General features: G+C 39.0%; 1 protein-coding gene across 2 annotated transcripts in view; it reads left to right on the top strand.

The window, feature by feature from the left end:
- Rab30 (RAB30, member RAS oncogene family) overlaps window positions 1-12,173 on the top strand; it is an 80,904-nt gene that overhangs the window by 59,667 nt on the left and 9,064 nt on the right. The window contains exons 2-3 of one of the 2 annotated variants that reach the window (XM_026384726.2): window positions 3,622-3,722; window positions 7,029-7,112. In XM_026384726.2, coding sequence (XP_026240511.1) covers window positions 3,630-3,722; window positions 7,029-7,112 — 177 coding nt within the window. In that variant the 5' untranslated portion in view covers window positions 3,622-3,629. Of the gene's footprint in view, window positions 1-3,606; window positions 3,723-7,028; window positions 7,113-12,173 lie in introns of those variants that run through there. The other variant, XM_026384729.2, reaches the window with a different exon arrangement.

The following is a 12,173-nucleotide window of genomic DNA, read 5'->3' as shown; positions in this document are numbered from 1 at the left end:
CAAGGCTGGCATTGAACTTGTTATCCTCCTACTTCAGCTTCCCAAGTAGCTGGGATTACAGGCATGCAGCACTGTATCCAGCTAAGATGATTGTTTTTTAAGAGAAGTTTTTGTTGTTGTTCTAATTAGTTATACATGACTGTAGAATGCATTTTGACACATCATACATAAATGGAGTGAGTACAACTTCTCAGTCTTCTAGTTGTACACGATGTAGAATCACACCAGTCATGTAATCATACAGTCACATGTTTTCTGTTAGAAACAGAACATTAATCAAAGCAGGTAATCTGGAGTTTACAGTCCAGCTTAAGCCTGCAGTTTTAAACTCACAACCATTTTCTTCAGAGGTTCATTTAAAAAATACTTGGGCTAGGAGTATAGCTCAGTGGTAGAACACATGATTAGCATGCATGAGCCTCTGGGTTTAGTCCCCAGCTCCAAAAACAAAAAACCCCAAACTGAAACATATTCAACAAAGCATAAAAGTAAGTTTCTTTTAGAAAGGGGAAGTGTCTTTTTTTCTGTGGTTTGCTCCAGGTGGTAACCACATGACACAGCATTGACAGAGCCCCTCTTTCTTCTCTTCATAAAGATACATAGTTTGGGCACTGATAACTTTCTCTTAGGAGCACTGTTTCTGAGTTCTTTATTTTTGGAATTCTGTGTATTTCTTACTTTGTTGTTTTGACATCAGGCAAAGATGTAGAAATAAATGTGCATCAAACAAGCAAAGTACAGGAAAAGAATGCAGTTCAGTCCTGTGTTTCCTGTTTCTCATTTGCTCATGGGAGCAGTGAGTCCCGGTCCACACAGCTTCATCTTCCTGCTAACCTTGCATATCCTTGAGTTTTATTTTCTTTTTACTGTTAACAGTGAGTTTTAACTGACATCTCACATCCCTGAAATTTATCAGGAATTTGACTTTGTTTCTTACTTAAACTATTATAATGTGGTAGAATTTTGGGTCTGAAGCTGGAGGGAAGGAGAAAAGGGAAATCACATTTATAAAAGTGCTTGTCCTCCCTCATTCAATTCATCACATCTTTCTTGAGGTCTTACTCTGAGCCAGGTATAGTGAGAGGCACTATCTAGTGGTTCAAAGATGTGGGTGCTGGAGCCAGTTGTCTGGGTTCGAATCTTAACCCTACTAGTTAGCATCTGTGTAACCTCAGTGCCTTCTTATTTCATTCGCTTGTGCTGTAATTTAGGAATGTCAAGTGTCTACCCCATAGTTGTGATATTAGATGACTTTATATCCAGTGAGATGCTGATGATGCCGCTGATGATGATAATAGGTTGGGATCAGGGTGCAGTCCACTTCATTACCCTCATGCTGCACAGTCACGAATGTGTCAGTAGTACTGAGGTGCTTATGGATGGGGATGAAATATGAGACAAGCAGTTAATAGTAAAGTGTGGTGGGTATTATCATAGGAGATGAAGAGGGTGTCAGGAGAACCTTCATACGGGGCCCAAGCTGCTCCCTGTCAAGTTAGAGAAGTAACTAGAGAAAGGGATGTTTCAGCTGAGACCTAAAGGGGAAGTAAAAGTTATCTGGACTAGGTGAGGGGATGGGAAATTAGGTCATGTGTTCTGGGCAGATGTATGTGTGAACATCTGAAGAGAAAATCAATCCCACAGTATTTAAGGAAGAGAAGAAATCCAGTGAGCTTCAAGTGTGGGTTATAAGGAGGCTGGTGAGAGATGAGGCCGGCAGTGAAGGAGGAAACCAGCTGATGGAAAACTTGTGAGTCAAGAGAAAGAGTTTGGATGACCAAGGGCCTGGTCTTGTCCTTGAGGTTTCCATTCATTTCTTCACGCATCACTATTCTGTTATAAGTAATATAAGCTTCATTTTGTTAATAGGGAAGTTGAAGCTCTGGAAAATTGTCACTTAGAAAGCAGCACAGGCAGGATTTGAACCTGGGTCTCTTCAGCTCCAAAGTTTTTTTGATGACACACATGCTCTTGGAACTTGAAGTCTGGTTGTTTTATGATTTCGGGCCCCCTTGGTTTTCCTTAATCTCAGTTTGCTCAGGTAATATACCTTAACACTGTATATTACCTGAGAATTCAGTCTCTGGACTGTAGAAACAAATGGAAATATACATAAAGGGTCACATAGTGCCAGACATATGGCCAGCACAAACCACTGCTTATGGACCCAGATTCTTACACCAAGATTTTCCTCCACAATTTAAGTGAACTGAGAACCCTATGAGCGGCTACCTGGGTGTTGGCTTGGTTGCCAGTCATCTTATCAAGAGCTAGTTAAGTCCACTGGATACCGCATTTGTATGCAGCGGATTTACTTCCCTAGCAAATTTGACAGGTTCAACCCCTGGGGCTCTTTTCTCTGCCGGCAGCCATTTGAGCTTTTTAGTTCCTGGTAGGAGTGACCTTGAGGCTTCTCTAACTCTCTCAAGCACCCCAGGGGCTCATTGTCTATCCTTTGCCTCTCCCTCTAGAGTCTACTGGACCTATTCTATGATTTATTTAACTTTTTTGTTGTTAACTTGTCCTTGCTTGGTTTTGAGGTGGCTCACCTCCCAGGTGATAGAGTACTATAGAAACACTTAATAAGTAACTTGCTTTCACCAGGATAGGGTACCAAGGCTCTTTCAGAGGTTGTTTTTAAAATCTTCAAAAAATGTCCTCTCAAGTAGACAGTTTACAGTATTCTTTTCAGCACAGTTGGAGAAACTAAGGCCTATACTTAAACAATATGCCCATTATTTTTTCCTTCTATAGAGTAAAAATTTATGAAGGGTAACTCGGTCCCAGAGGGTGGGAATATAGAATTGAAAGACATAATCACTTCCCTCAAGGATGAGACAGATATTTGAATAACTGTGTATAGGAAGTGAAGTCTTAGGACAGAAGATTGGTGGAAGTGGTTTGCCTTATTTAAGTAAGATTAGTAAAAAATTCAGAGAGAAATAGCTATTTGCATTGGGCCTTGAAGGGCTTCATAATGTTGAAGGGAAGGCATCCCGACAGGGGAAACTCATAAATGCCAAAGCCCAGAAGAATGAAAAGATAGGCACTTCAGGGTCCCTTTAGCATCTGTGTGGTTGGAGAAAGTATATAGGAATGAGGTGGGGATCGGAGGACAAGATGACTATAACTTCCACTGGTAAGACTCCCAGGACTTGAAGGAGACCAAAAGGGTCCTTCACAGTTATAGTCCCTTCAGTCTCCTAGCTGCTAGTCCTTTTTTCCAGAGCCATGCACAATACATAAACATCCTTAAAGTTCTGGATGGACTCCCCTTTGTCCCTGTTTCTCTGCACCACTCCCTACTTGCCTGGTGATGTTTCTCTTATACTGAAAGAAAATGCATCTTATCACTGAGGACTTGTGACCTGACTGCTTGGAGGAATAAAGGTTACCAGGTGAAAGGACATCTGTCATTACTTTCTGTGGCATGACGTAGCTGGGAGGAATGAAGTCTATCTGTGACTAGACACCTGTGTTCCTCTCTCATTGGCAGGGTCACCAGAGGGGAACATTAAATTGCTCTTCAAATGAGTCAGATTTCTTATTCCTGAGGAGAAGGGGCTGGTGCACCTTGGGTTCTCTGGGCCTTTCTCACTCTTGCCTGTATTTGCCTTGCAGCTGTGTAAATGAGTATGGAAGATTATGATTTCCTGTTCAAAATTGTTTTAATTGGCAACGCTGGTGTGGGGAAGACGTGCCTAGTCCGACGGTTCACTCAGGTAAGAGCACTCAGAAGCCCAGAGTGGGTTTTATCTGTCTAGCCTGCCTTAGAGGAATCTTATGGATTGGGTGCCTGGTCCCAGAGCCAGCCTCTAGGCTGTGCATTCTTAACACACCCTTTGAAAGTGGTATCAGTTTTGTAGCCTAGGCTTTTTCTAAATCCCCTCAAGGGAGCTTGGCTGTGGGGGTCAATACCAACTCTCCCACACCTCTTTTTGTTTCCTTATATGAAAGGAGCAAGTGGTTTTGTTTTCAGTATGAAGTTTCAAAATTTATTGGATAAAAAATAGATTAGTTCTTAATAATCCAAAGGTGGAAATAAATTAATGCAAATTAAACCTCAAACTCCCTGCCTATGCCTCATTTCCTCCCAAGAAACTGTGTGAATCATTTTGGTTTAGAACCAAATATGCTGATTTTTCTAAATCTCATAAATGGGGATGAGATGAGAACAGTGAAGAACTCTCTGAACTGAATGTCCTTTCTGGTTTGAAGCCTTATCATATGACCTAAGTACAAGTTTCCTTTGGGGCTGCCTTCTTGAAACTCACTAGCCAAGATTACATTCTGTTTTAAATTCGAAAATCAGAAATCATTCTAAAGTTGGCCTTTTGTGTTTTCCTATGAAAAGGAGAATGAAGCCTTTTTCTGGGCTATCATGCATTCAGCTTGTATTTTGCTAAAGTACACATTGGGAAAGTTAAGACTAGCTCTTCTAAGGTCTAGGGCAACATGGTGCCATGGAAAGAGCACTGCTCGTGCTGAAACACAGGTCCTTGTCCTAGTTCCTCCCCTTCCCAGGTCTCCCAGCTCTACATGAGGGAGCCCAATAAACTCTAAGGCCCCTTTCAGCTCTGAAGTCTGTGGAAAACTGGAGAGGCAGATTGGATAACACAAACAGCTTTATGGCTCAGAGTCACTTTGGAAATGTCAGGGTTTTTCCCATGATAAGAAACACAGAAAATAACTCATGCTTTTTACTAAGCCTTGGCCTGGTGAAATCAAAAGCAAAAAGCTAACAGGCATCTGGGGCTCAGTTAACCACCTTGGAGATACATTGAAACTCCAACTGGTTTTACATCTGTCTAACATTAGTAATCTTTTCTGCTTTTAAGGGAAGAACAAGACTGTGGAACTGCAAAGATACAGATAAATTTTCAATCCCTTTATCAAAAGTTCCCTTGACCTTGTTTCATTACTGAAAGGTCAGAGATTCAATTCAGTCCTCTCACTTTACAGATGAAAACCTTAGATGTAGAGGGAGTGAATGACATGCTTATGATCTCACATCATACTAGTGACAAGAATGGGATTAGAATTTGGGTCTCTTAGTTCTCAGCCTGATATTTCTATGTCCTGTGGGTTCTAACCTCTGAGATCATTCTCTTTAAAAACACAAACCCTATCATTGAAGGTGAAAATGCTTTCCTTCTTGAACAATAATTTTTACCAACAAGCACATTTTTCTTTTCTGTCTACTTATTATCCTCCCAGTCCCTCAACTACCCCCAAAGTTCATATTTCATAGACAAGCTTGTTTGTTATTTAGTAAGCAGTTAAAATGAATTGGATTCAGCTGTTTTTGAGACATGAAGGGTTAGGAAACAAAGTGGTGGGGAAAAGCATTGGGAAGGATTTATTTTTTTGGCATTTGTTAGGCTGCAAAACAGCTGGAGCTATAAACTTGAAGCTTGGCAACCTTGTATCTGAGCCAAGCTAAAGTAGAAGAAAATTGATTCAATATTTGTAAGTAAAGTTATGAATGTTTATATTTACATTTTTTGCAGAAACGCAATGGAACATTTTCTTTTGGTTTGAAGCTCAGCCTTTTAAGTTCAAACTTTAATTAAGGAGCTCTTGTCAGGAAATGGACTTAATTAGAGATTCCCCAGTCTTAGATGTCAGAGCTAATAAAGTCCATTTTGCTTTAATTTCTGGACATTCTAGAATATGGATGAATAAGGGGGGAGAGACTAGGTATAGAGTTCTTTCCTGATAGAATTCCTTGCTACCCACAACTTCCTCTCTAAGCTTACAGGAAATATTATACAATAGTAAATTACATTATGCATGTAATTTTGCTAATATCCTATCCTCTGGAAACTGCTATATTTCCAGTTTGAGGTAAAGCTCATCAGATTCAAGGCCCAGAGACGGAGGGTGGTTAGTCTGAGGTCACCTGGAGATCCTAAGTCTGCTGCCTCCTGGTTTAATGGTTTATATCTTTCCCATCCCCATTCCGCTTCCTTTCATTCCCCTTTGTCTAATGCAATGAATTTCTAGTCTTCTCCCCCGCCTTATTGTATGTTAGCATCCCTATATCAGAAAGAACATTTGGCCTTGGTTTTTTTGGGATTGGCTTATTTCACTTTGCAAGATAGTCTCCACTTCTATCTATTTACTATAATTTCATTCTTCTTTATGACTAATTAATGTTCAGTTATATATATATATATATATATATATATATATATATATATATATATAAATAATATTTTCTTTGTCCATTCATCTGTTGAAGGGCATCTAGGTTGGTTCCACAGCTTAGCTATTGTGAATTGAGCTGCTATAAACATTGATGTGGCTGCATCACTATAGTATGATATTTTAAGTCCTTTGGATATATACCAAGGAGTGGGGTAACTGGATCAAATTTTCTGAGGAATCTCCATACTCCTTTCCAGAGTAGTTGCACCAATTTGTAGTCCCACCAGCAATATATGAATGTAAGTTTTCCCCCCACATCCTTGTCAATATTTATTGTTACTTGTTTTCTTGATAATTGCCATTCTGCCTGGAGTGAGGTGAAATCTCAGTGTAGTTTTAATTTGCATTTCTCTAATTGCTAGAGATGTTGAACATTTTTTTCATATATTTGTTGACCAATCATGATAACTAGTTTTGAGCTTCCTTGATTTTGCCTATTCATTTCCCCCCATTCTAACAATCCTAGTCTCATTCCAGTGGCTCCCTGGATTTTTCTTTTTCTTTATTAAAATCAGGTTTCCCCCACTGCCTTTTCCTGATTCTCTCCCTTCACCCTCTCTCAACCCATTTCTTTGATCCACCTTCTGTTTCTGCTTCTGTCAGGATTTCTGTATCCCAAGTTCTCCCTTCTCTCTTCCTCTTAAAACATACATACAATGTTAAATTAAACAGGGTTTCCATGAGACCAGCCGACATTTTTTTTTCTACCAATTAGCTCAACCAAAAGAAGAGCCTGGTACTGGTAATATGAAATGTAAGAAGTATTTCATTTACCTGAAGGATGGGCATAACTGTTGTTTCAATTATTTGTTCTTTAGGGTCTTTTCCCCCCAGGTCAAGGAGCAACAATTGGAGTTGATTTTATGATTAAGACAGTGGAGATTAATGGTGAAAAAGTAAAGGTAAGAAGCTAAATGTTCAACTTGTCTTTTGTGTGCTGTGTGTAAGCTTAGGGGAAGTTGTGTAGTCATGTTTTCATAACATTTATTAAATCTCCCAAAAGCCAGGTGTGATGGTACATGCCTGTAATTCCAGCTACTTGGGAGGCTAAGGCAGGAGGATTAGCAATTTAGCGAAATCTTATTTCTAAATTAAAAAACAAAAGCTTGGGGATGTAGCTCAGTGGTAAAGTACCTGTGGGTTTTATCCGCAGTGGGGGGAAAATCTGATTGAAACTGACATTGAAAACAGTATATTCAGCTATGACACTTATTTCTAGTCCCTTTGTGGGAGGAGGAAGGGATTTTAGATGATATTTTTACAGATTAGAACAGAAAAAAGGGCTAAAGCAAGTTTGTCCTATCTTCTGTCATATCAGAAGTGATATAACAACAAGAAATTTATTTTTGGATTTCATGAATTGAGCCAATAAACTATGCTGCCTCCTATAATAGCAGGTCCATGAAAAATTTCATTTTAGGTGATGAAGCCATATTAGTCACTTATTAAAAACTATCCTATCTCCCATGTACCTTTGTTCCTAGTAATAGATAATAAATGAGGGGTTCAAGAAAGAATCCATGATCTCTACCCTATTTTCTATTTGGTGACTTCTGGGTGGCTTGATATACCTGAAAGAAGTATGGTATTTCCAGTAACAGGAGAAGAGAGATTGTGTTCTTGAGTACCTACTATGTGCCAGTGCTTTTGCTAGGTGCTTTTACATGTGTTTTTATAGTTACCTTAATTTTTACTATAAATTCTGTGAGGTAAGTGGCATCATTCTTGTTTTACAGACTTCAAAAAAAGATAGGTGACTTACTTATTCATGGCTGTCTAGTCAGGAAGGGAAATGGAGGATTTGAACCTGTTCTGCCTCCCTGCCATCTCCCCTGTTATGGGATAAGAGGGGAATGAAGCTACAAAAGGCTCATCACCTTGGAGCAAGGAAAGGAAGGTGATGGAAATAAATATGAAATGAGACTAAATTACATGAAAAGAGGATAAAGATATTGATCTTAGGCACTGTGTTCTACCTGCCATTCATTTATCTAAATTCCATTGTCAGGTTTTTTAGAGGTGAGTCCCATGGAAGGAAGTAATAAATCCAGCCATAAGCAGCTCCATGATGAAAGCTGGCATCAGACTTCTAGCTAGATCCCAACCTAAGCATTCCAAATTTGGGTCCATGATATTTGCATCCACCTCCTCCTTTTGAGAGCCTTGGGAAGGGCATAGAAGGTCCATAATGTTTTTGCAGCATTTCATAGATACTTGCCATCACAAATAAGTTATAGGCTGAGGCCTCTGAGTGTATAACAGAAGCTTTCCCGGTATGTCTTCCAGCCCTGAATCAAAATGGGTCTTTACTGCAGAAACATCTACAAATACAATAGTGAATGGAGAGCTCAGGGTGCTGGAAGATAACTGGAAAGTGTGAAATCCATGTAAATGCCAACCAGAAAGTCAGGAAAATAGTGTTTGGGTGAGAAGAAGGAACTAGGGTATGGGGACAGGAAGGAGACAGGAGTGTGCTCTAGAGGCATTAGTGGAAAGAGCCTTTTATTGCTTTCTATTGTTCCAGCAGAGATGGGGTAGTTGCCAACTGGAGTTATGTAAGGATAACTACTGTTTCATGCATTTTACTTCCAGATGTCTGAGTTTTCCATTTATACATTGTATACGTGAGTTCATTTGTTTGACCATAGTACCTACCTATGGCAAACACTGGGCAGAAATAAGGGTGAATAAGAAATGGTCCCTAGGGTTAAAGAAGCAGCTTATTTTTGTCCCCCCTACATCTCTAGGCTTAGGTATTTCATTTATTCTACTTTCTGAAAACCATAGCCTCATTTTTAAGAGCTTACTACATTTCTAGAGTTCATCATTTTATGGTGACTGACTCCACCACAAGACCACAGGTTCCCTAAGAACAAGGTTTGTGTCTTATTCATCTTTGTATTTGCAGTGCAGTTCCTGTCCCTAATACTTCTTTCAGGGTTCTGTAACTTTATAAAAAAATGAGAGTAGGCTAATCCTCTAAATCCAGGTCAAATCAATTAAAAAATTTTTTTAGTTGTAAATGGACACAATACCTTTATTTTATTTATTTATTTTTATGTGGTGCTGAGGATCGAACCCAGTGCCTCACACATGCAAGGCAAACACTCCGCCACTGGACTACAGCCCCAGCCCTCAAATCAATCCTCCTGTGATTTTTTTCTAACCCAGTATATTGACTCAAGATATGAAATCACTACATTCATCCTTATTAATTCAAGGGCCTCATTAATGTGTGGATATAGGAGAAATAACCTGTTATTAGAAGGAAACAGTGTCTGTCTTATTGTCATACTTATTGACATTTATTGAGTCCCTCTTCTTGGTGATGTTTTAGTGTCTTTTTGCTAGTACTTTGTAGGCTTTCTCAGAACCCTGTAAAATCAGTGGAAAAGAAAATTCACTATCAGTTGGTGCAGCATCACCCACTCAGCAAGTGGCAGGACCATGAATCAGGTTCTCTCTCCTGACTTCAGCCCCCTTGTCCCTCCGTATTAGTACCAGTCTTTCAGGAATGGCTTCCAGACTGAAAGTGGGAAATAGGAGGTATTAGAAATATTCTTGTAGCTACTGAGAATATATGCTAAATCACTGGAGGTAAAGTTAAGGAAGAGGCCCTTCTTTTAAAGTAGAATGCATCACGAAAGTGACCTCAGGCAGAAAATAGAATTAAAACATTTGTAGCCCACTGACCTGGGTACTTAAAAATGGCTAAAATGATAAATTTTCTTTTATATATTTAAGCATAATAAAAAATTGGAATACAGAGTTTTCTCTTATACATTGAATTTTTTGGCTTATCATAAATTAATGAGTAATAAGCAAAACTCTAAGCTTTGTTTAAAATGTTTAAACCTTAGTTATGATAGAAAATTTTCTATATTTCTCTTTAATTAGATCTCTGTTGCATAGATAGGCAACTCATAAAAGTATTGATTCCTTCAGCTCTTCGCCCATCCACCCATGTTATAGTATGTGCTTTATGCTTAGCACTATGGTAGGTAAATCTTTGTCCACTAAAAACTTACTATCATCTGGCTCTGATAACATTTTATTTGTGGAATCTTCTTTTATATCCCACCAATCTTTTAAGGAGAATTAATGAATCCCTCCTTTGTGATTCCATAAACCTTCGTTCATTTAGTTAATCTTCATTCAAATGTGTCCCCCTCTACTGTTTTAGGAAGGCACTTGGGGGTATGAGGTCAAATGGGAAATACCCTTGGTCCTCAAAGAACTCAGTCTAGTAAGGGAGACAGACTAGTAAACCAAGGAAAACATTGCATTATTGTGACAGTGAGACAGTAGAGGTTAAGTGGTATGCAAGGAAGAGTAGACAGTGGAGCAGACCCATGCTGGAGGTGAGCGGTTAGAAAATCCATGGCTGCAGTACTGAAAATATATTGACAGGCATGAGACTAACATTAGGAGAAACCATCTTTATGGTACCTTTATAATGGAAGTATCACATTGTATGTTAGTTAATTAACTATGGATTTGGCCTCTTTATAGACTGAGCTATTTGAGATGGGGGTTGTGTTTTATCTTGTATCTTCCTGTGCCTACTGCAGTGCCCTGCCTAGGTTAATGTCCTGTAAATGCTGAAATAAGGCAAGTGGATTGCAGAGAATGAAACCAAGTTGAGTGATAAAGACAGTGGAGTATGAACACCCTTAATAATCAACTATCAGGCTAGAAGTAGGGAGCCCCCTTTGAGAAAATAACATATATCTTGGCAAGGTCATAAAATCATTATTCCAGAAAAATGCTCAAAGCTGTTCCCAAGATGTGCCAGTCATGAGAACATACTGATTTCTTAAGACTGACAGCATCTAAATCCAATCACAAGTGTTTTAGAGGCTCACTGTAGCTTTAAAACAATTGTCTGCTATTCTAAGTACATCCTAGCAGAAAGGAACCATGTCCCTAGGTTTGAGGCAGAGAAGAGAAATAACTTTGTCCCAACAAAAACTAACTCCATCTGTATATTTGCCTTTAGCTTACACAGACTTTCATGTATATCAAAGAGTAGCTGTCACTTCAAATCAAAGGAGAGTCTGTGCTGAAGATTACTACTAGACAGAGACTACTAGTCACCCATCTGTCTCACCGACTTTGGGGGCTGGGGATGTGGCTCAAGCGGTAGCGCACTCGCCTGGCGTGCGTGCAGCCCGGGTTCGATCCTCAGCACCACATACAAACAAAGATGTTGTGTCCGCCAAAAACTAAAAAATAAATATTAAAAATTCTCTCTCTTTCCCTCTCTCTCTCTCTTTAAAAAAAAAAAACAAAACCAACTTTGGATACAGAGGTACATTTAAATTAGTCTGCAGTGGCAAAGATGGCATGGTCCCTGTCATGAAGTTTTGAGTCAAGTGGGGAATAGAGCTACTAAATTATTAGATGATCCAATGTGTGGGAGTGGGGGATGGGTACCTGACCTATTCTGTAGATTGGAGAGGCCTTCCCTGAAGTGGTGTTAAGGTGGTAAATACGAATTGGTGTGAACATACTTTATATACAGAGATATGAAAAATTGTGCTCTATATGTGTAGTCAGAATTGCAATGCATTCCACTGCTGTTGTATATTTAAAAAATAAAATCAATAAAAGATTTTAAAAATAAAATAAAATTGAAATATTAACACACAAAAAAGGTGGTAAATACACTTGTGACCTGCGAAATGTATACAGTCAGAAGGGATTACTGTTGTGTTAACATTATTTCTCAAGGCCCTGTGATTTGCTGTATACTCAGCAGTCTCTCTGGAAAACAGGTTTCTTCTAATCCTTGCCTGCTATGTGCAGAGAATCAAGGGAACTATTCGGCCTTTTTTTATTTGGTTATTAAAACCATCCATTATTAGGTTTTAGAACTAGTAGATGAGTTTAGAAAATGTGAACTTCCAGCAGGTTGTTTATTTTCAACCCCTTTGTACAAGAAACAACAAATACCCAAAGAA

Source organism: Urocitellus parryii, chromosome 4 (assembly GCF_045843805.1).
Source record: "Urocitellus parryii isolate mUroPar1 chromosome 4, mUroPar1.hap1, whole genome shotgun sequence".
NCBI classification, from domain to species: domain Eukaryota; kingdom Metazoa; phylum Chordata; class Mammalia; order Rodentia; family Sciuridae; genus Urocitellus; species Urocitellus parryii.
The sequence above is the reverse complement of the archived record's forward strand: the minus strand, read 5'-3'. Positions and strand labels throughout refer to the sequence as shown.